General features: G+C 41.0%; 2 protein-coding genes across 4 annotated transcripts in view; one reads left to right on the forward strand and one right to left on the reverse strand.

Annotated features, from left to right (window-relative positions):
• LOC146190850 (palmitoyltransferase ZDHHC20-B-like) overlaps positions 1–7,946 on the reverse strand; it is a 26,375-nt gene extending 18,429 nt beyond the window's left edge. For both annotated transcript variants that reach the window (XM_084601230.1, XM_084601229.1), the window contains exons 1-7: positions 7,582–7,946; positions 7,134–7,160; positions 6,752–6,846; positions 6,479–6,599; positions 3,043–3,112; positions 2,229–2,382; positions 428–557 (exon numbers count right to left, since the gene is read on the reverse strand). In XM_084601230.1, coding sequence (XP_084457356.1) covers positions 428–557; positions 2,229–2,382; positions 3,043–3,112; positions 6,479–6,599; positions 6,752–6,846; positions 7,134–7,160; positions 7,582–7,717 — 733 coding nt within the window. In that variant the 5' untranslated portion in view covers positions 7,718–7,946. The remainder of the gene's footprint in view (positions 1–427; positions 558–2,228; positions 2,383–3,042; positions 3,113–6,478; positions 6,600–6,751; positions 6,847–7,133; positions 7,161–7,581) is intronic.
• Positions 7,947–23,203, forward strand: Pgk (phosphoglycerate kinase). Of its 2 annotated transcripts, none has more exons than XM_084601227.1 (12): positions 7,947–8,241; positions 8,635–8,685; positions 8,775–8,927; positions 9,019–9,163; positions 12,711–12,814; positions 13,105–13,224; positions 13,386–13,500; positions 13,577–13,756; positions 15,089–15,165; positions 17,025–17,125; positions 17,576–17,674; positions 22,718–23,203. In XM_084601227.1, the coding sequence occupies exons 1-12, from the start codon at positions 7,955–7,957 to the stop codon at positions 22,882–22,884; spliced, it is 1,599 nt and encodes a 532-aa protein (XP_084457353.1). In that variant the 5' UTR covers positions 7,947–7,954; the 3' UTR covers positions 22,885–23,203. The 2 variants fall into 2 exon arrangements, with proteins under 2 accessions (XP_084457353.1, XP_084457354.1); XM_084601228.1 differs by lacking the exon at positions 22,718–23,203 and adding an exon at positions 18,153–18,393 and having other exon boundaries at positions 8,037–8,241.

Raw genomic sequence — 23,203 nt, forward strand, 5'->3', positions numbered from 1 at the left:
ATAACTCGTGTTGCTGCTGCTCCGAAGGCAGACTGGTGTCATCACAGAGGAATTCAGAACTCATTCAACAAAGCTTATTTCTTGCTTACTAAAACCTTTCAAATAGAAATTCATACTTGTTTTGACACAAGTTCCGGGATAGACTTTACAGTAATATTGATATAAAGTTCAATGAAGATAGCTGAGGTGGGGAGCTAAAAGCAGTTAATGCTTGGCCCTGTTATGCCCAGGCATTGACAGTGTCAGATGCAAGTTACTTCATCACTAATTACCCTTTCATTGCAAAAAATGCTAGCAAGTTTATTAAGGAAAAGGTCATTAGAGCCTAGCTAAACTTAAATAATGTTGATAATTTGTATGAAAATGTGACAAAACTGTCATAAAACTGTCATAATATAGATATTTAGATGCGAAAGTGGTCACACACCCAGAGTAGAACGGTTCACCATGACCAGGAAGCAGTGATATCCAAAAAGTGAGACCAGGCTGATGGCAAACATGAATGCAACAAAGAACAAAAATAAAATGTGGAAACGACCCCAGCCTTCAAGGTCATTCTGAAAGAGACATGGAAAGTGTCGTTGGAGAAGGTGGCCAAACATACAGCAATAAACATTTGAAGTTTGGTGAAAATAACATTTTCAGCCATTGACAAGTCTGTTAAGCAAGAAAAGATAGGCCACTAAATAACTCTCCAATTCTTGCTTGTGCTCATGACATCCAACATTATTTTTGCAGATAGAAAGAAAATCACCAACAAGAAAAGTGTAAGTGATAATGTAGGCCTATTCAAAGTACAGAAGCTATGAAACAAAAGAAAGTGTATAATTCCAAAATGTACCACGGGGAACACGCATCTGGCAATTTTGGACTTGAAGTATAATGTGAAAAAATAACCACTTTATTTTCTCTAGCACATAAGAGAGGACTCAAGTCTAATTTTCATATCCACAAGTATGGCCACAAAATACTGAAAAAGGCTGTCTGTTTTGGTTGCCATTCATATCCCAGGGTCTTTTGTCCCTGATAGTACACCAGGTATAAGTTTAGATACAATGAAAATTGTATCTTGTAGAAATCTTGTAGAAGACAGAGGAAGAGCAACAAAAGTTTTAACCCACGTTGGTTCCTTACATATCTTCCAGCCATTCTATTATTTCTTAAAAAGATAAGGCTATGCACCCTGAAAACAAAGCATGCGCCAGAGATATCTTGAAACCTTTAGTAGAGTTGAGCCAACATATGTTGAACCCATAGACAGTTTGGATTACTGACTACACCGGATACTCAGGTTACACCCTTGAAAATCCTGCATACGAAAAAGTTGAACAGTATATCGAGCTCCAACATTCAATACTACATCAAACCGCATGCCGCACTCCAAGTGATGCTTCTCCCAACGGCCCTCTATGATCACTTCTTGCAAGCTGAGATGGTCTGCTGCGCAGCCTGACAATAAGAGCCAAGACACTGGCAGCCCTTGCACAAAGAAACTGTAGAACCAGGTAAACATGAGATATGTAGAGGTTGGCCTTAAATATCTTGTACTAATTTCCTATGCACCGCCAATGTCATAACGAGAAGCCTATTGGACCATCTAAAGCATAGCGGCCCTAGCCTAGCATGCTTTGCTGCTGAAGGTGTATGCACAATAATCTTTACCTAATTTGAACGTGCTATTATTTTCTTTATACTATACTGGCAACAGGTTTAGACACCTTATCATAGGAAGCGGCTAGTTGCAACGAAACCACTGCAGCTTCAATGCAAAGCAGGTTAGACTTAGCAACTCCTAATGAGCAGTGTGCTGTTACCATGCCGGTGGGCAGGATGTCACCGCGAGAAGTGTATAATCAGCATGGCTGCAATGCAACGTGTCATTGCTCATAGGTTACAGAAAAGCTTATCTACTGCAATTCTTTAGATATATAATGCTCAATATATCAAACTATTTATCAAGATCCCCTTCAAATTCTATATATCTAGGTTCAACTGCAATAAAGACTGCAACCATTTGAGATGTATGGACACCATTTTATGGCTCTGACTATTTGCCAAGTTACGGTAAGAGGGGGAGCAGAAAAGTGACATCATGCAGCAAATAAGAAAAAAGAAGAAATGCTGAAGACGTTCTACTAATAAGTTATTAGCAATAGTTAAGTAAGCAAAGGAGGCAACAAATGTTAGAAACCACTAACCACAAGATGGCAAACAAGCAGGTGACCTACCGTCCAGAATTTAATGAAGAACTGCAGTGTTGTTGCAGCCACAAAGAGGCAGTAGATTAAGGAGTAGGCCAAAAAAAGAACGAAGTACTTGTAATTTGTGAAAGACACACAGTTGTTTACCCAAGGGCAATGATGGTCCATCTTCAATATGCACCTGACAGAAAAATGACACACATTCACCAAGAACTCGAGGCATTTGCACTTTGTGTGCATCTCTCTCTCTCTCTTTCTCCCTCCCCTCCCTCCTCAAACCACGCTACTTGCCTTTTCTACCAGTATGACTCTCCTTTGTGGTGATATAATAATTTGCAACAAAATGTACATAAAATGAAAGCATCAATTCAGTACGAGAGATAGTAATGCTTTCTCCCTGTAGTCCCACCACCATAAAACATTTTCAAATATTTACCGATAAAACATACTTTCGTTATTATTGTTGCTAAGAAGAAATTCGCAACACAATTTTGAGTAAATCAAAAGCATACTACATCCTACATGAAGCTGACATGCGATAATATGTTAACGACAGATGTGAGGGCTTTATATGCAACATGCCAACTATGATAAGCAAGAACCTGAATCTGAATCACGATGCATGCACAGGATGAACACAGTGTTGTACAAATTTTACATAAACATTTTTCAAAGGATCTAGCAGAAATATGTTGTTAATCAATCTGCAAAATATATGACAACATAAGACAAATACAAAATAAATACTTCATTATAAAGATCCTTGATATGAGATTGAATGCATTGCTTGGCTGCCCCATTGCAACAGGAACAGGGCCTGCTGCTAGAGCTGGACACTTACTTCCCACAAACTGAACAGTGGTGTGCTCGGTCAGGCTTGATAAGGTGGCACTTCTCGCAATACCTTACCACTGTGTGGGACAGAAAGAAAGAGGGTGTCTTGAACACACTACAGCAAGGCTCGCATGTTTCAATCTATACACTGCAACGCTTAGAAGCATTGATGAGCAAAATCATAGCAAAAGAAATCTGCTTATTGCGCTCTCCGAAATGAACCATGGTTTTCTATTATGCTCCTATTTTAACACGACACGACGGCACACGACGCAACAAAGTGTGTATCCAGTCTTGACATTTATTCTAGAATTTCTGCGGCAAGCAGTTGCGCAATGAAGATGTATGCCAAAGTCCTGCGCAACAGATACTGCTTCTGAAGAAAGCAACTTACGAACTAACCAGGGAAGAAAAGGACCAAAGCAGCAAAGTCACACTGATGCATCCAAACGAAAGTTGCCTTCTCCTTCCATAAAGCATAAAAATGCAGTAAACCTAGCTTGACTCTTGGATCTTAAATTATTACCTACAGACATATAATTTTGAAAGACTAAAAGTACACAATTTCAAAAGAATAAAAAATTAATTTTTGGAAAGGCTAAAAAAAAGCTGCAAAACCAAAAACCCAGTTAGCAATGGACTATAAATAGTGATTGATGTATATGACTAGCAAATATGAACTAAAATAATCTCAAACACGGAATGAATGTTAGATCTCCACAGAAAACAATTATACTGAATATCTTTTGTGCAGTAAGCATATGCTTTCTGACGTTGAGCATTTATCTGTCTGGGTAGTAAAAAATTCTCGTGTGCAAACTACTGAACTATTATGCTCCAAACGCCAACCATAGGGTAGCCTGCGGTGGTCTAGTTTTTTGATAAGTAATTTAATATTAGACATTGCCTTAAGTTTCCAAAATTGATGAAAAACTGCAATCTGCTGCAACAGAACAACAGAACGCTTCGTCAAAGCAAGCAAAGCAGTCTACTTGATAGGCTGAGCCATCTGGCGAACTATGCGGCCCGACGCAGCTTGGCAAGTCGGCTCCATTGTTTGTTTTGACAAAAAGTTCTGCTGCAGCTAACCGCAGTTTTTCAACGATTCTGAAAAATTCAGACAAATTCTAGAGTTAAATTATTTATCCAAAAATGTAGAAAATAAAAAGCTACCTTGTGGTCGCCCTTTGGGCCAAAGTAGTCCAATAGTTTGTGCAGGGTAATTTTTTACAACCCGGAGAGATAATTACGGATCCCCGTGTATAAACTAACCATTTAAGCTAAGACACTCCATAACACTGACAGCATAATAAATACATACAATAAATACAATAACTGCGCAAGTTAGAAACTCATGATGGATATGCACAAGCAAACGGCTTACCCTCTGCATATAATGATTCAGCTAAATGTTACCGCTTGTATAGAAGATTTTCACCTCCTCCCTAAAAGCTTTACAGTGGGGTTGCAGGATTAATTATTTATTGATACAAAAAGCTTTCTTTTGAGAATACTGCAATAAAAAATTAAAGGGACAGAACACTGGAATTTTAGGTCTCGATTTTTTTTCACCGCAGTGGAAAGATTGATGTCTAAAATGTTCGATTCCATTACGGTTTTGTTAGAAACGCTGTAGAAAATTTTTACCGGAAATTTTTCGATCAATGCGTGCGCCTGTTTTTATGTAGTCCGATGCTGGAAACCATGAGCAGTGACCGCGATGACGACTGATGGTTGACAAAAAAGACGTACCGAAAACAAATATAACTTTCACTCGCCAGACAGTAATCAGACATTTTTTGCGTAGAGTAACGTCCTTTTCAGTTTCAAATTCAATGCTGCTACGGCACAATAATGCACGCCCTCGTCGACGAAAGTTTTAGTGGGCACTGTCATTGCTTCATGCACGAAATTGCAAACACTGTGGCACCATCTAGTGGCAAAACCTGAAAGCATACTTCTCGCGGTGCAAAAGCAGGGGGGGGGTTTATTTAAGGACGCACTGGAGAGAGCGCAAAATATAATAAATTATGGCAAGCACTCCTAGAAGAAAAAAGAACAATGTGCAGTTATGAAAATCAGCTATATTTTGCTGGCATGAAGTCACATGGAAGGCTACACTGAAAGTACTAGGGATTCTCCGCTAGATAGCACCTTGGTTGTTTTTATGCGATTTTCAATGCAATTAAAATTGTAAAGCATCTTTTCTTTGATATTGTAGTGCTTGATCTGTACTATATGAAGTAAGATCTTTTCATCTCCACCATAATCTCATGACATAATTTGCCAGTGTTCTGTCCCTTTAAGCATTATTCTAAGATATATTCTTTGGAAGCTAAGTACAAGATTTTCTCACACTTCTACCTCTGCACTCTTACAGCTACTTTATTTAATCTGCTACCCAGAACTAGCCACCATGCACGCTTAGTAAATAGGAATGCTGCCTCAATGAAAATTTGTGACTAAATTTTATATTATCACCTCTTGTGAGTCCAGCACCACTGACCTGTAATTTAAATTTAAGTACCACACTAGTTAGGAGTGGCTTATTATAGAAAAGAGGCACAGGTGGAGGTTTTTTTTTGGTGCTTTTTTGAGCCTCCCTAAACTTGCTCACTAGTGAGGACTGTGCATTGCTCAAGCCAAACATATTATGGAGGTTTAAGAACGTAATTCAGATGCATATAGCACAGCAAGTAAATGAAACAAACAATTAAAATCGACCTCTCCCTGTTTGCAAAGCACACAGCATCAAGAAACATGGCGTGTGGAACAAAAACACTTTTTGTGGCTCCCTATGGCTCTCCACACTACATGTGTACACATTATATGCTAATAGGCTGATCTAACTCTCCCTTTTTCTGTGACTGTAGCAACTGAAACTGACACACCTCCTGCACGGTGCTGTCCACAACTGAATGCTTCACCTACCCCACCAGTCTGTGTACGCCCGTCAAAAAGGTCTGGAGAAAGGTTATAGGAATGAAGGCACTTGTTTTTTGCTGGATATATAGTAGGCTTTAGGGAAAAGAGTTCTCAAAACCACATAACTTGGCCTCTTGAAGAAAGTTCAAAAATAAAATTGGTTTTTAAATATGGTGCACTTTATCAGCACATGAACATTGCAAAAGGTAATTTTCATATATGAATAGTACAACTCGCATGAAAAGCATGTCTGCCACACATAAAAGGAAGCTACCGAGTACTTAACTCTCGAGAATGATAAGCGCTCAACTCGTTGCAAAAATTACGCATACAAAATAAACCAGTTACTAAAGCTTTGCAGTCAAACTAACCAAACACAGAGAAAAATTTTCTCCAACTTGCTATCGCCATCATCCAGAGTGAGCTTTCAAAGCCAACTCGAACAACAACTCAACAAGGGCCAATTCAAGCCGGCAGTCCGTGTATAACAAAACCATGTCTGTGGCTAGAGAACTTACTCCCATTCATAGTCCTGCAAGAGACGGGCAGATTCTTGGCGAGTCGTTCCAGCATTTGCCTCTGATTATCTTCACTGGGTTCCTTTTCCAGACGCTCAGCTTCAGCTGGCGGCAGGTAGAACTGGGTGAAATTGCACCAATTATGTTAATGCCAGCTTGTAATGATAAAAGTCTCAACTTTAAGCAACTTTTCTTTTTTTCTAGGCAACAGGTGACTACAGATGCTGCCCTTTAGCAAAACAGAAGCCAGCCAAAAACTAAATCTGTCCTTACTTGCTTTGGAATGGTACCTGGCTCCGTGAATATAGTTTGCCAGTAGGACCACGCGAACATTGCGAAACAGGCATGATATCCAATCAAGTAAAACACTGAAAGATGGAAAAAATCACCGTGAACAGAATGGAACGCTTGCTGATCTATTCTGGTAAGCATTCAATGTGAGCACGTTTTATGCGCCATAAAAACCAGCACACCACCAAGCACCCCGTTAAGGTAAGATTTTTCAACCTGCTTGAGCCCATCATTCACAGAGTGAACTCCCAAAGCTGACGACTAATAAAGTAATTAAAGGACTGAGCAGCTTACAGCAAAGGATTCATTCAGTGCTTAAGACCCATAAACTAGGGATTTGATGACAAAACGATGATACCCTTACCTTTCTGGAATATGTTCTCAATAGTAACTGCAACAGAAAATAAGAAACAGCATATATCTACGCACCGCAATAACAAAATATCATCCCAAGTTACTTTTCGTCGTCAGGAGCAACATCGGGCGACATCACAAGTTTGACAACCACACAAGAAAGTAAATTTATTCAACGTATACTTGACTCCGTAGGGATGCAAGTTTCGAGACACGATGATTCAGCTACAGCGGAAGTAAAGGAATTCAGCTTTCAAACCGATGGATAGGGGAAACACCCGCAAATACGAAAGCAGTGGCCTTATCAGTACAAAGCAAAACGTGCCTGAGAACTCTGCTTTAGAGCTATATATGATCAGCATACGCAAAGCATTTCGTTTTAACAACTAAAGCAGATCACGATGGTCAGCAATTACTACTGTCAGCTCAAAAGATGAGAAGAAAATGAAATGGCTTACACAAACATAGCTGGATGACATAAGCGTAGTAGGACCAGGCTACTATGGTTGTGATGAACAGCACTGGGCACCACTTGAAAACGCGCACACAAACGGAACACACTGTTCCTTGCATTTTGAATAATCCGGGAGGCATCTTAACCCATCCTAAATGGAGCCAGCTGCCCAGTAATGCCTGCTACAGGCCTGGCCAAGGCGTTCACAACGCACTGACGTCAAAGAGTAGCAGCCATTTTCTGCTGTTGATGTCCCTGTCCCCGCCTTAAACCCTCTAGCGTCGACATAGCGAGGTTGAAAGTGAAGTAAATAATGGAACCAAATAGTAGTAAATTCTGTAGCTTTAGATTATGTGTCACTAGTTCAGACCTAATCTATGGGGTTTGGTGACCTAATTTTAAAGCTCTCTTTGCTGAAAACACAGGGCACGCTCGGGCTCGGTGGTGTTGTAAACAGCAGCTACCGGCGCTGCATCCGCTCGCTTCCTAGCAAGTGTCAAATCGAAACCGACGAAACCAACAAAACACAAGAGATTCGGCCACCACCTTCTGCAACCTTTCTTCGAACGAAGGTCACCGGTGGCTCTCATCTCTCTGCGATTATGAGTTTTAAAAAGCTCGGAGTTAAAGATTTGGACGTCAAGGACAAGAGAGTCATCATAAGGTGAAATTGCTGATCCATTTGGCGAAACGTAATAATTAAGCAGTATAATTTAAGCGACTGACCCCGCCGGTATGAGAGCAAACGTCAATTGATTCATGTTTCCGCGCGTCTGTACTATAAACGATGCTCTTTAGCCTGAACTTTGTTTAGATTTCTAGTAGATTGAGAACATAAAACTTGGACTTAAGATCATTTGCGAATGAATGTTTAGCTGGCGGATAAATGAAATGCACGGCATTAGTGTGCACGGTTCGGTTTCAGCAGAAGCCGGTCTGATCGCTTTGAACTGAGTGTCGAGTTTAATTGCGTGACCTTTCTCAACCTTGAATTCTCATTTATCTTGAATGCAGAAATTTTCTATATGAGTTAATGATCTGTTTTATTTATTTCCAGAGTTGACTTCAATGTCCCCTTGAAAGATGGAAAAATCACAAATAACCAAAGGTAGACCCGACTCATAGTGTAACTTGTAGCAGTTAGTGAGCCAGATACTGCCATGTTCTATATTTATTATTATTATTATTTTTTTTTAGAATTGTGGCAGCCTTGGACACCATCAAGCATGTCCTTGATAAAGGTGCAAAATCTGTGGTGCTGATGAGCCATTTGGGCCGGCCGGATGGCCATGTTGACACGAAATTCACCCTCGCTCCTGTCGCTGAAGAGCTTAAGCGCCTTCTGAACAGGTGATGTGGAGATATAAGAATAATAGTCCTACCAGCATTTTTTTTTTTTTTTAAGACTTGTTAGAGCATCGCTTCCATGTTTTTAATGCAGAGATATCCGTTTCCTGCCAGACTGTGTGGGGCCTGAGACTGAGAAGGCTTGTGCAAATCCTGCACACGGTACTGTGTTCTTGCTGGAGAACCTGAGGTTCCACGTAGAGGAGGAAGGAAAAGGAGTTGATGCACAAGGACAGAAGGTACAAGCTTGTCTTTAGATGTGTGCCAACAAGTTACTGTGCATATAGGGGTTGAACTTTTTAGTTGAAAAAGAATGAAGTATGCTGAATTAAGTTTTAACCAAAAAAAGTCACTATTGGCATGCAAGGCAAAGCTAGCTATTGAGAACGAGTTATATGCTCATAGTTAAAGTGACCATATTCCTCAGACCCCAAAACGGGACATGGGAGGACGACGAAAAGGGGAGGGGGGGGAGCAAGTAGCTTTTGTGCGTGCGCAGGCAAACCTGTTGTCGAAAAGCTTCTGAAGAAGTTTTGATGTGCAATCCATCGAACGAAAGCTTTGGTTGTGGGCAATCGTATGATACGCAAACACGCCTTCGGAAGCAGCGAGCTTCAGCTCCTTGTCACCACCACGTTCTTGTCTGAAAAACTTCGTTAGGGTGCTGGAAGACGCAGCAGCTGATATATTCCGCTTGTGCTTCTCGGTGCCTATATGTTTTAAAATCTCAGAACGTCCACTGTGGGCGATGGAAAAGTCTGCCCCACATATTTCGCAGCGGACATCGTGCTCCGACTTCGTTTTTTTCAGGAACGGAAACTCTTTACCTAGTTCACCGCTGAACTTGCACTTCCTTTTAGGCATTGCGATTGGCGCTATAAAGAAGCAACGCTTCACCAAAAAACAAACGTAAGCATGCTGCGAACGTTCTGGACCTGGCCAACAAAACATGGAGGAAGGAAACTCCATGCAACAAAAAGTCTCTCTGGGTAGATCTTCTAGTACACCGTAGCTGTACCGTATGGTCCCGAGAAAAGTTGTTCTGGGGAATATGGCTTGTTCATTCATGATTGCGGTAATTTCGGCTGGTTCAGTACATCCAGGCGAAGCGGGTGTCGCGAGTGTAGCCAAAGCGGGACAAAACGCCGTCCCACAAGTATTCTGGCGGGACAGCGGGACCACACCTGCAAAAGCGGGACATGTCCCACCTAAATCGGGACGTATGGTCACTTTACTCATAGTTCAAAGTTAACTGAGTAGGGTATCCAGGGGTCTGGTGCAATGGTGATGTTATTGCATAAGAAGTGCACATATGATTTTGTTTTCTTCGCTACCTTGCATGCCTCTGCAGACATGGCAATAACTCCTCACTGCCTGCTAGCTACCTAAGTGCTGTTTGCTCACTATCATCAGCAGCCTAGAGCAGCTAGCCAGTTAAGTAGGTTTATCAGCTGCGTGTAGAACATTGGTATGAAACCGTGCATTAGGATTGCGAAAAAGTATCGAGTTCTGGCTACTGGGATGGTTGAGCAGCAGTTTTACATTACTGCTGTCAACGTGCAGACCACATGCGTGCCTCACTCTCTCACTCAAACCAGCGCAACAACCCAGCAATAATTTGTCAACCTGTAGTTTTTAGAAGCAAACTTCCATCTGTGTTTGTCTGCTGGCTGTCTCATCTAATTTGCATTACTTTTTCAAAGACAATAGAAATTACTTCTGCAAGCATAGTTCCAAATGCCGCTATATGTACATTAATTACTGGCTGATAAGCTGCTCGTGCTAACAAAAGCACCAGTGCACGTTTAAAGGCACAAGACTTCCACACTGAATCACTGAAGGATATCAGTAATCTTTTTTTAAAATATTACTACTTATGAAACTTGTGTGAACTAAACAGCAAAAAAAAAAAAAAAAAAAGTGCTGAACTAAGAAACAAAAATGAATCCCAATAAGTCCAACCCCTTGTGGTATCTTTATTGAGTGCACTTTGTGCATGTGGTCTTTTTTCAGGGTGGTAAGCTTCACAATCGATAATTACTGTTGCCAGATTCTCTGATTGGGCCCCGCCACGGTGGTTCTGTGGTTGGGGCACTTGACTGCTGACCTCAAAGTTGCAGGATCAAATGCGGGCTGCGGCACCCACTTTTTAGCAGAGAGGAAAGCAAGGTGCCCGTGTGCTGTGCGATGTCAGCGCAACTTAAAGAACCCTAGGTGGTCAGAATTATTGGAGACACCCCCTCACTACAGCGTCCCTCATAGCCCGAGTGGCTGTGGGATGTTAAGCGCTATAAACAAAGCCAAACCACATTCTAATTGGGGAAAAGTCAGTCTGATATTTCTTTCTGATTTAACAACGTCTTGTAATGTCCCAATAAGTGCTAAAGCGTTCCTGTGCCGAAAGAACTCACTGTATAAAGCTTCACATTTTGGCTTCACAATTAAAAATGCTGAAAAAAATTGCCATCAAAAAATCTGAAAGGAATATTGGCGGCAAATTTTCACTTGCATGTTTTCTTTTTAAAATGATGTATTAGACGTCGGTATACATGGATTACCAAGTGGCATTCGCCTACGATCGCTAAATAATTTGTGTAGTTATTTTTGATGCTATTTCGGTTTCGGCTGTGATGTCAAGTTGAAATTTAGGTTACGGAAACATGAGAGAAACTGCTATATAATTGCTGATACAGTGTCTGTTGTCACTCCAGCTATTGGAGCAGCCTGGGTTATGTGTTGCTGTGAATTGAAACTACATATCAGTGATTATACTGCAATTTTTTCTGTGCCTCATGTCATCCAAACATAAACTACACGTTACAGCCATAATACAGATGATGAAACTGCAACCAGAATGGCATAAATTAAGTGATAAATTATTTAGCAGGCAAACACTGCGGTAGTCCACATATTCTGAAGCCTAACGCATCATTGGAAGAAGTGAATGCCAACGAAAATTTGGTGTCTGTAGTCCTTTAATTGATATCAGACTTACTAAAGTAAAAATTTTCGGTTCAGGCTGTGAAGTGTGTGCAGGTGGACATGGTTCACTTGAGCTTATGCTTCAAGCACATAGCCTGCCTCGTAAAGCTAGTGAAGATTAGTGACAGCTGCCAAGTGAGGTAGCTAGGCTTAAGAAAACTGGAACAGATCGTTTATAGGATGAAAAGTGTTCTTACTTACCTCTACACCTAGGGCAGGTGACCAGGCACAAAATTCATAAAGCTCCTTGTTTTTAACAAGGGTCAATGGTGAGAAAGTGCAGCGGCTCTCATTGGTGCATGCGCGGGCACTGACCAGTCATGTGTCGGTTTTACATGTGAATAGCTCTAAGAACATCGTTTCTGTTAGGTAGGGGTGAGGCCAAGATTTTTCAGTGCCGTGTGGTTTATAGCGAGGCATCATCGATGAAAAAAAAAAAAAAGATGACTGACCATAACCAAAAAAGGATACTGCACTTTGGCTTACCTAGCAGCTTTCTACAACAAAAGGAAATGCTGGTCAGGCCTTGGAGTCGCACAACAGTGGTGCAAGACACATGCCTGTCTCTGAGCACAATTATAGGACCCACTGTAAAGTGCTACTACTTGTAAATACAAGTTTCAAAAGGCTTCGAATGGTTCAGTTCAAGCTTCAGGCTACTGAAACTGATTTTGCAAGCACTGGAATTTGTGGAAGTTAACAGTGTTCCTTCATCACTTTTACCTGTTCTTCAGAATTTTGTGAAATTCTGCTGTTCCATTTTCAGTTCAGTTGGCTTGTGGCTGAAAGAGTTATCTTTTGCAGATAAAGGCATCCCCAGAAGCTACAGCAGCCTTTCAGGCATCCTTGACCAAGCTTGGTGATGTCTTCGTCAATGATGCATTTGGAACTGCTCATCGAGCGCACAGGTATCCCTGCTTTATTGATTTATTATCTGACATTGTGGGTCTTGCATCATTGCAGCAATTGTTGTTTAGATACTTTATATTTGCAGCATTTGTTCATAGTTCTCTATAAACTAGCTTTAAAAGAAGAGAAAAGGGAGTGGTATAAGCGCTGCATGATTTCCATGTGTTAGTAAACTAGCCACAAGTCTTCTGCAATCATTTTGAAGGCCAAGCTTCAATCTTGTGATGGCTTTGGAAATATTGTTACCCTTTGAGTGGCATATGTTAACATGAGACAAATCTTCATGTAGCTCCATGGTTGGAATCAAGCATGATAAGAGGGCTGCTGGTATCTTGATGAAAAAGGAGTTGGACTACTTCAGCAAAGCCTTAGACAACCCTGCTCGACCATTTCTCGCCATATTAGGAGGGTAAGCTTGGCTTTATATGATCCTCCAGCGTGTAATGCTGTGTTTTGTCTGTCTATTTTGCTACCTGTTTGAGGCCAAGTGCTTTGCCATTGACCATCTGTTGACGGCATGCTTTTACTTATGTCCACATGGCATACCGCCCCATTGCTCACGCTTTACAGAGCCAAAGTCAAGGACAAAATTCAGCTCATTGAAAACTTGCTGGACAAGGTTAACGAAATGATCATTGGTGGCGGAATGGCATTCACTTTCCTCAAGGTCACAGAAAACATGGAGGTACAGTGGTCGTCCAACATTTATTGCAACCTGTTGTATGCAATGTTCTCACACCACTTCGCACTGCTTTAAACAGATTGGAAGCTCTCTGTTTGACAGTGATGGAGCAGGGATTGTCAACAAGCTTCTGGAAAAAGCAAAAAAGAACAATGTCCAGATCCACCTTCCGGTCGACTTCGTCACTGGTGATAAGTTTGATGAGAAGGCAGCTGTTGGAAAAGGCACTGTGAAAACTGGAGTGCCAGCTGGTTGGATGGTCTGTATGTTTACTTCTTTCTTGTGAACTTTGTGCATAGTCAATACTTTTGCTCCTTATGGTTTATTTTGATATCTGAAAATATACCGAGTACAGGTTTTGCTCAGGCAACCGCTAGACATTAAGAAATGATAAAACTGTCCTGTTTACTCGCACTAATGAAACATCAGCAATCAAAGCAAACAAAATTGCACCTATGTAGCACTCCTTTTATATTCTTGTCTCAATTACTGCCAACTGGAATGGTATGGAGGAACTCAGCCCCATTTAGTTTGCAAGAATTCATGTTTTGCAAGAAAAAAAATAGTGTCATTATGTTTATAATGCACCATACCATTCATGCCATGCTTGACATTTTTGCAGTGCCAGAATAATCAATATACACAGCTAACACAAATATATAGACTTTAAATGGCTATAAATTGGATAGCTTTGGTTTACTTTGCTGTTCTTACCGCAATGTCAACCTTATATATATGTAATGCTTAATTTTGAATGCGTCCTTGCTTTGTGGTTTTGTGCTATTCCATGGTTTGTATTGTTGTTTAAATTCAATTTTTTTTCTGCTCAAAACACAATTGCCACAGTTATGTTGGATTCACTTACTGTGCCAGTTTTTTGTATATTTTTGGTGCTGCTTCTGCCGAAGTAAGCCCCGAAGGTTGTGGGCTGGTCAAGCAGTCCGCGAGCAGCTCTTTTCCTGCCACCTCCTCATCTAATATGTGTGCATCATCACTTTTATAATTATTAGTGGTGGTATGCCACATAATCATAAACCACTGATTAATTTCTTGTTCTGTGGAATAAAACTTGCGTGCATCATGACCCTGAATTAAGAAAAAACTGGTTAAAAATCTTTTATGAATGGCTAATAGATAAGTAAATATTTTTTTCAGCACCTTAGCACATAATATGTGTGAAAAAAAAGAAGTCTGAGTGTGAATATGAAGTGGAAACTGAAAGCTTTCCTTGCGAGTTGGGTGCTCACTTATGCTTCAGTTTGTCCACAGTGCTTCAGTCCGCGCTGCCTTTAATTTTGTTCTTCTTTGACTATGCAGTGCTTGCATATATAGTACAACTGTTTCTCATATTAATAGGGCCTGGATGTAGGACCATAAGTAAATATTTTTTTCAGCACCTTAGCACATAATATGTGTGAAAAAAAGAAGTCTGAGTGTGAATATCAAGTGGAAACTGAAAGCTTTCCTTGTGAGTTGGGTGCTCACTTATGCTTCAGTTTGTCCACAGTGCTTCAGTCCGCGCTGCCTTTAATTTTGTTCTTCTTTGACTATGCAGTGCTTGCATATATACAACTGTTTCTCATATTAATAGGGCCTGGATGTAGGACCAGAAAGCGTGGTCAAATTCCAAGAGGCCGTAAGGAGGGCAAAGACAATTGTGTGGAACGGGTATGTTTCTTCTTTGGCCATTGTAATCAATAAAGCTGAATATCCTGGCTTGAGCTGATAAGGTGAAATGAATTATAGCATTTCTAGTGAAACTGCACAGTCCTAGAGATCTTTTGGCTTCGCATTTAAATTTTGAAGAGCTGTGCTTTACTTTATCTCTTGTGTGCATGTTCTTGTTTTAAGGAAATCGTAGCACTACTGACGTTTATCAGGTGCACTGTTTTTATCACTGGGTACAGGGCTCGGAATTTTGTTTCCTAATTTGTGTCCTTATATTTATGAAACGAATTCTTTTAAGAGAATAAGGAATCGAGCAGTCTCAATTGCGCATTGCTAACTCACATACCACACCACTTTTAACTTCTGGGTTTGCTGCTATTTCAGTTCTCATGGAAATGCATGTTCAGGTCGTGGCCTAATTAGGCACATTTACCTCAGCCGATCAAATAGATATGCTTAAAATGCAGTAAGCTTTAAGTTAGGTGTGAATCGGTTCTATCAAAAATTGACAGCAAGCTGAAGAGCTAAGTTTACTACTGTCGTGTGCAGTGGGCTTTTTAAATGTGCAATATGCAAGGTGAGGGTAAGCAGCTTAATACTGTGATCAATGAAGATGCACCACATTTCTTCTTGGAGGAGCTTGCACGTCTTCTGCATTATGTTGCATAGTTCTTGTCTTTTTTTAATAAATGTTATTCGCATATCTTGCAAGAGCTTTATGACTGAACCCAATTACGCTACCTGATCCACCACTGGTGTGTCTGAATCAGGGTTGGATATTTTCAGTTTCATCATACGGTCAATCCTGGATATATCAAACCCTGATATATCGAATTATTGCTTATATGCAACTTTCAGAATATCCCCTTGAAACTCCCATGCAAAAGTACAGGAGTCATTTTCACATATGTCGAACTCGCACTCAGTGGAATATTCAATATATCAAACTGTATGCCGCGCCACTGTAAGGTGCGTTTCTCTTAATCGAGCCCCTATTATTATTTTCCGCGCACGGAGCTGGGTCAACAGCTCAACCTTGGTCACCTCCTGACAGCGCTAACACTGTAAAACCAATTGATGATGTAAACACAGAGTTTGCTTAAAAGTGTCCTTGTGTTTTCAAGCTGTCATGCGAGAAAGCCAGAGTTCAACGCACCGGTTGTCATTCGGTGAAGCCATTCTAGCTGACTGAGGCTTGTGGCAGTTGTGACGTGGCCTACTGCGCTGCTGAAGGAAACGGAGAAATCAGTTGTACCCTATTTTAACTTGAGTTTTTTTAGCATTTTGTACTGTGCCAGTAGCAGAATTACATATCTAATAGCGAATGGTGTCATTTCCCAAAGCACCGGCAACAGCAGCTTCGATGTGAACCCCACCTCAATTGCACTTTTGCTATGCAGCACTAGAATATTTAGAACACGCGCTCATGTCCATGGGGTGGCACGTGGGGTTGCGATCCTCTTTTTGCTGCCTGGCGCGAAGTGACGCTCGGCGCGCAGTTGTGTGCGTATGTGCACCGCGCTGGTCGCTACGACCGAGGCAATCGGTGGGGTGCTGGTATGCCAGCGTACAGCACAACGCTGCAAGGAAGTGTGCTGCTAGTGTGGGTACACAGTATTGACGCTTCTGTGTTACTGAGGAGCTCATCACTTGTAATGCTTTATATAGAATTCTCGGTATATCGAACTGTTTCACGATTCTCTTCGAATATGATATATCTGGGATCGACTGTGTAACAGATATTTATCGTCCTATTGCAGACTTTATCCCTTTTATTCTTTTGTTACAGTTAACCTTACATTCAACAGACTGGCATTTTTTATTGTCCAGTAAAACATAATAAATCACCTTTTTTCTAGGCCAATGGGTGTATTTGAGTGGGACAACTTTGCTTCTGGGACCAAGGGTGTCATGGATGCTGTTGTCGAGGTCACTGGGAAAGGAACAATTACTATCATTGGTGAGTCAGTATTTCAAAAAGATGCCTTTAAGTTGTGAGTTGCGGTATGTTTCACTGATTCATGCTTCGGAGGTCTGATGCCTGAAGTTGGCGTTATTAGGCCTCTGTCCTGTTTAAAGACCTTCTGGATACTGTTAGGGCAAATTGGTTGCCCGTGATGAAAGCTTCAGTGCTTGAAACACACATGGTTGCCCACTTCTGCCATCGTCCCTGTGTTTTAAATTATACTATTTTTATCATGAGACCTTCAGCTGTAACAGAAAATCTTCTAATTCTTCAGATAATTGTCTTTTATCCCAATCTGGGAAGACGAAACCTGTTTTCTCTCTATAGGAGGACGTAGTGTGAACAAGGCAGGAAAGTCATCAACAGTTAGCTGCATTTCTAAACTTTGCTTGACTTTTCTCCAAGGTGAAAAGAGGTTCACTATTTGGTCATGTTACGACACAGGTGGCGGAGACACCGCTACTTGCTGTGCCAAGTGGAACACTGAAGATAAAGTCAGCCACGTCAGCACTGGTGGTGGAGCTAGTCTTGAGCTTCTCGAAGGTGGGTCGTCTCATAATTTTGCATTTTGTCTGTACAGCTCATGCCCAGTGGCTCTTAAAAGAGAGCCTGCAAGTCTTACCCTCTCCCAACAGCATTGTCATGATTATGTGATGAACAGGAGAGTTCGTACCTAAACATCATTGCTACTTATTTCCACACAATTAAACAGATAATCTAAGCCACTTTGGCTAAAACATTACTGAAGATGACAATGCTTTTAAGCAATTAAAAGCACTGCTGTTGCAGGTCTGTTTGCTATAATATAGTGCCTGGTTTTTATGTGAAATTACCCTGAACGGGTCGGCTTTGCACATGATCATTTTAGACTTCGAGTCAGAAGGTACTGATAGGCTGTACGTGCCAGCATTGCAGTTCTACCATTGGTCTGTAATGTCTGTCAAAAGGCACTGGCTAAGCTTGCCAACTGGGCACTTTGCAGAATTTCTTGCCTGACGAAATTTCATCTCCCATTTTGCAGGGAAAGTTCTGCCTGGCGTTGCAGCCCTGTCAGATGCCTAAAACGCAGTTCCTGCTTTTCTCAACTGCCGGCCTTTTGCCATTGTGTGTGGTGTAGCAGACACTGGTTTCTGCACAGAGCAAGAGTACAGTGTCCTTCGTGGTTGCTTAGGTGTGCTCGCATTGCGTTTGTGAATTTGCAGTTTCTATGTCCCAGTTCTGTGTGGCAAATAAAAGCTTGAAAGTGCACCGCTTTCATGTGATATATGCTTTTTTCTTTTCTTTTATAGCGGGTAGCTTTTGCTTCACTGCAGCTTTTAAGTACAGAGCACTGCCAGTCTCTTTGAGTTGTTTTTGCACCTAATGCAGTATACCGACATAATCATCATGTGCGCTAAACGTGACGAAACTATAACCTGATGATCCAGGAGGATCAACATGAACCTGAATTACTTTGTGCCCTGAGCTCATTCTTTTGTTTGGTTTGTTGGATGAATTAATGAGGATAAGTGGCAGAAGCAAACAGCAATGCAGCTGTGGATGGGTTTTCTGGTGCTTCTTGATGTTTGTGCTTGTTTTTGAAGAAGTCTAGATGTAAACCTGGCTTTTGGCTTGCACGCTTACAAATAGTTTGCACACTCTGCCTTGATTGGCTGGCATAACGCTGCACCTAGACATGCCAAGTTTGTTTTTGCTTTCTGGCACTTTTGTTGCTTTATGCAAAAATGCACGCCGCTGCATTCGTTAGGAAAAGGTTGGATTAGATAAATCACCTTCACAATGGCAACATTGCGAATTTAAATCTTTTTCACTAGATCATGTGCTGGTGAACACAAAGAGCCAGATCTGATTTATGGTGACTAAAGAACTTCAACTGTTGTTAAAGAATCGCCATTTCTCCTTGTCACAAATGTTCCTTCTCATTAATGCCCTGAATATGAGCAGCGGGGCTGAATAAGGTAGCAGGACTGAATTAAGCTGGGGTGAGAAGTGGACGGAAAAAGAGGGGAGGGGTGGACACTTGCTAGTCTACAGACTCTTTTGATAACTGATCTTGTGGAATTTGAAAGCTCCCTGCCTAAATTAACTAATACTTGGCTATGGCACTGATAAACGCAACACAATTTCAAACCTAATGGAGGGACACTTTATAGAAAGAGTGTACTGACTTTTTCTATAATTATTTCAGTGGAATTTGAAAGCTTCCTGTCCACATTAACTAATAAACCTAATTTTTTTCATATGGTAGCCTCTTTTTCTCAATGGTAGATGAAATCTGCAAACCCCGACGTCGGGGACGCAACATTTAGTTAGTGTGGTATAGCATAGCAACTCCATGGACACGATGACCACTGCAGAGCCTGGGCTACGTGCAGCGGTATTATTGAGCATCGCATAGCCAATATGTACAGAGTCTGTGAAAATTGCAAGTGGGAGCACTAAGATAGTTTTAAAGAAACAATAAATAAAACTGCCGATTTCTATCACACATGCCAGCAACTGTTTTTCCTACTGTTTAAAGTATGGCGATGGCATCGATTATGTAATTTATTTTTCAAAACCATTTTAAACAATAAAAGTAGCTGCAGTTTATTGAAAGAGAAGAAAGTAGGCTGCCATAAACTGATATGTACAAAACTAACTGGCTGCATGACATGAAGGCCTAGTCATGAAATGTATATTCACTTCAGACATTATGATATCTACCATGTTCACTGCAATGAAAGAATGCAGCATGACACGATCATCTGCTGAGACCCGACTTTCCTGACTAATATAAAATATAAGTTTCTGCCTAAACTGCAAGTTCTGCCCTTGTTGCCACTAAGTGGTGAGATTCTTGTGGTTCCTTGCTCGCTCACATGCACTTTTTTACTTGCTTGATCACTAATCTCTTAATTTTTGCCTCTATTATCTCACACATACTTATTAGTAGTCATCAAGACCACCCGACATAAGTACTTATAAAGGCCCGCTTTAACCAAGCCGTATGCCTGCGTGGCCTAGGAGTAGCATACCTTACTCATCACCAAATGGTCCTGGAAGGACCAATTCCCATCTCGTCCTCTACCTAAAAGAAGCCAGAGTTTTATCTCTTCGCATAAGCCACCGACCAGTCAGTAACTGACTGTGTCACGTGTCAACTGCCCGTGCTTTTTCGCTCACAACGTCGACAGCGCTACGTTTTCTCCAGAATGGGATCTTTTAACACTAAGACATTGAAGGTGCAGCATGGCTAGCATAGGAGACATAACAAAAGAAGAGGGGAAATGTTGCATCATTGGCAAGTTCTTTGGTGCATGGTGCTTTCAGACAGTTCTTGTAGGCAGGAGACTCCCGCCTGGTGTTGCTTCCAAAAAATTTTTACACTAAAAGGCTAAAAAAGGTATTCTGAGTACTCCTTCAATAGTGGTCATGTGAAACTGGCTAAGGAGAAGCAGGAATAAGATGTATTGTATTGTTGCTTTTTGACTCTCTTGCTGAGTGCAGTAGCATGCGGCCCTACCTACTTACAGTAGCTTTACAAGCAAAATCTTGGGAAGGTATCCCAACAGCGTGGTTTAGGCTAAGTCAACCTCATAATGATTGCTGTCAAAAGGATTATCATTGTACCTCGCACCTGATGATTGCATTATTGTGCCATTTGGTGCTATATCAACTTAAATGAACCACTACAGGAAGTACTGCTTTTGGATAGTTGTGCATACCTCTACAGGCACAGAGGAAGTAAACAAAAATGCAATAGTCTTGTGTGCACTGTACTGCATACAATAACAGTGCATACCCATGGTTCCTCGCTGCATTCTTGATAACTAGACTGCATCATTAAGCAAAACTTGTAATAGCCTGTGAAACGGTTTTAAGAGTGTTTATAAAAATGCATGTATTATGACAATGAGCATTTATGACATATATGAGTTCCCAAGCTAACAATTTACAACTAGCTTTTTAAAAATCCCATTCCTGTTCCTCATGGCAACATCTGGTGCCACTCTCAATTGTGCTTAATCATGCCATGCGACATGTGGCTGATGTGACATCAGCCGAGAGAGCATAATCCCAGCCTGTAATATATGTGCTGGCTTATTCCGGCATACAAGTTAAGAGAAAAAAGGGAGGGAGTCATTTCTGATCACTGATATTCCGGAGGATACATAACTAGATTGAAAATTTTTGCGAGATGGTGGGTGGTTCAATTACTATCAGACTTTTGCTTCCCTTAATATCAGCTCAAATTGTTTCAAGGCCCTTTAAGGATTACTTAGCATGCCTCAAGCAAACATTTTCACTGCGTACCATACGTGTACGAGTGCAGTGGTTCTATTTCTAGCCCAGATACACTATATCTAAAAAAAATTTCAGAGGTAGTATAATGTGTGAAAGCATTAGTTTGGTGTAGTTACCTTGGTAGATGGTGGGCATAAATGACATTGCCACTCAAAGATGGCTTATAACTTGCAGCGAGAACTGATGGCTTCATTTTCTCTCACACAAGTTTTTCTTTTAATTTTCTTAAAATTCCAAGTACTTTTTATTCATCTGAAAAGCCACCAGTACGTTTTGGTGCCTACTTTTCTTTTTGTAAGACTTGAGGATATTTCTGAGTGAATATCTGGTTGGTCAACTGTTAAAGCCTTGGCAGGATAGCTTTATTGTACTTGTGCAGCTTGCTGCCACGCTTACATTGCCTTACAGCCTTCCAAGTTCAGCAGCATTGTAATGGTGTGGGCCCTGTCTCTTTCTGTGTAGGCTCAGTCAGTGACATTGGAGGTGACTAGTCAGAAGCCAGCCTTCACCTTCTCGTTCCCTTATTTTCTTTCCTCCATTATTCCAGACTTAAATTATAGCAAATATTTTCTTGGTGGCAGGCAGTCTGCTTTCTTTATGAAGATGCCGTAAGCATATGTACACATTGAAAACATGCATGGCAATTATAAACTCACTCTTACTCACCAATTCAATAACTGATTTTACCATGCTTCACTTAATCAGAATTCTTAGCTGGAAACATATGTTAAGGAGTCTTGCAAATTCAGACTCTAATAATTCACACATGCAATTCAAACTAGTACAGGTTATTGAAATTGACAGTTTGGTCGCACCAGAATCATGTAAAAAATTGTTATTTACAACAAAACTTAGCTCCTCTTCAAGTTCGAATTGCTGAGAGTCGCGTCAAAAAATAAATTCAGTGTACTTTCTGGCACTTTTCAGTTTAAATCAAACCTACTGAACCGTAATCACAGCAATAGTGAAAATCCTCATCAAGGCTGTTTTAAGAAAATGCAAAAATTAGGAACCAATCTTAAGCTTTACACTTTTCAAAGTGTTAGTACATAATATTCTTCATCCAAGATCAGTTTAGATAGCTCAGAACACAATGATGTCCCATCTGTGCCACATGATTAGGCTTTAAATGAAAAGTTTGCCTTTACTCTCGAAATTTTATTACTCCTCTTGAAAGTCGTCTGGCCATCCGCTTGGCCAGGGATAGTTTAGAATTAATTTAGTGTAGCGTAATTCATCTACTGTAGCACACGATACCTGGAAACTTGCAAGCACCATGCAATTTTCATTGATTTCCAGGCAAAGTACTTCCAGGTGTTGCCTACCTTTCTGACGCTTCTGGAGGATGTTGCTGCTGCTTCAACCCCGTGGTCATGGCTAAGCACTACCCAGCTCAAACAGCGATGCTTTTGCTAGTCAGCTTGGGTGTGATGATAGCCGTCTACAGGGTCCGTCGCCAGCGATGAAAAAACAGCTCCTGCAACCCACCTTGCTTGCCACATTTGCACGTGTCCCTGCATCTGACGAGACTTAATCCGCAGCCCTATCTGCACTGGTAGCTTCTTACTCAGCATGCTTTGCTAGACGATCAATGTGGACATCTTTGCAAGCTCACCAGTCAAAAAGATTTCATGGCTCTCTGCAGAAATAAGCATGCACTTTTACAACAAAAACAAGAAGTGTGTAACAAATGTAATGTGGCCACTTACTAAGATTAGAAAGCAACTAAGCATTAATTCCTTAAAGGAATATTAAATGAATGTGCAATGTTTTCAAGCTAGAAAA

The sequence above is a fragment of the Amblyomma maculatum genome, chromosome 4 (genome assembly GCF_055883805.1).
Source record: "Amblyomma maculatum isolate TAMU_Amacu chromosome 4, ASM5588380v1, whole genome shotgun sequence".
In the NCBI taxonomy this organism is placed as follows: domain Eukaryota; kingdom Metazoa; phylum Arthropoda; class Arachnida; order Ixodida; family Ixodidae; genus Amblyomma; species Amblyomma maculatum.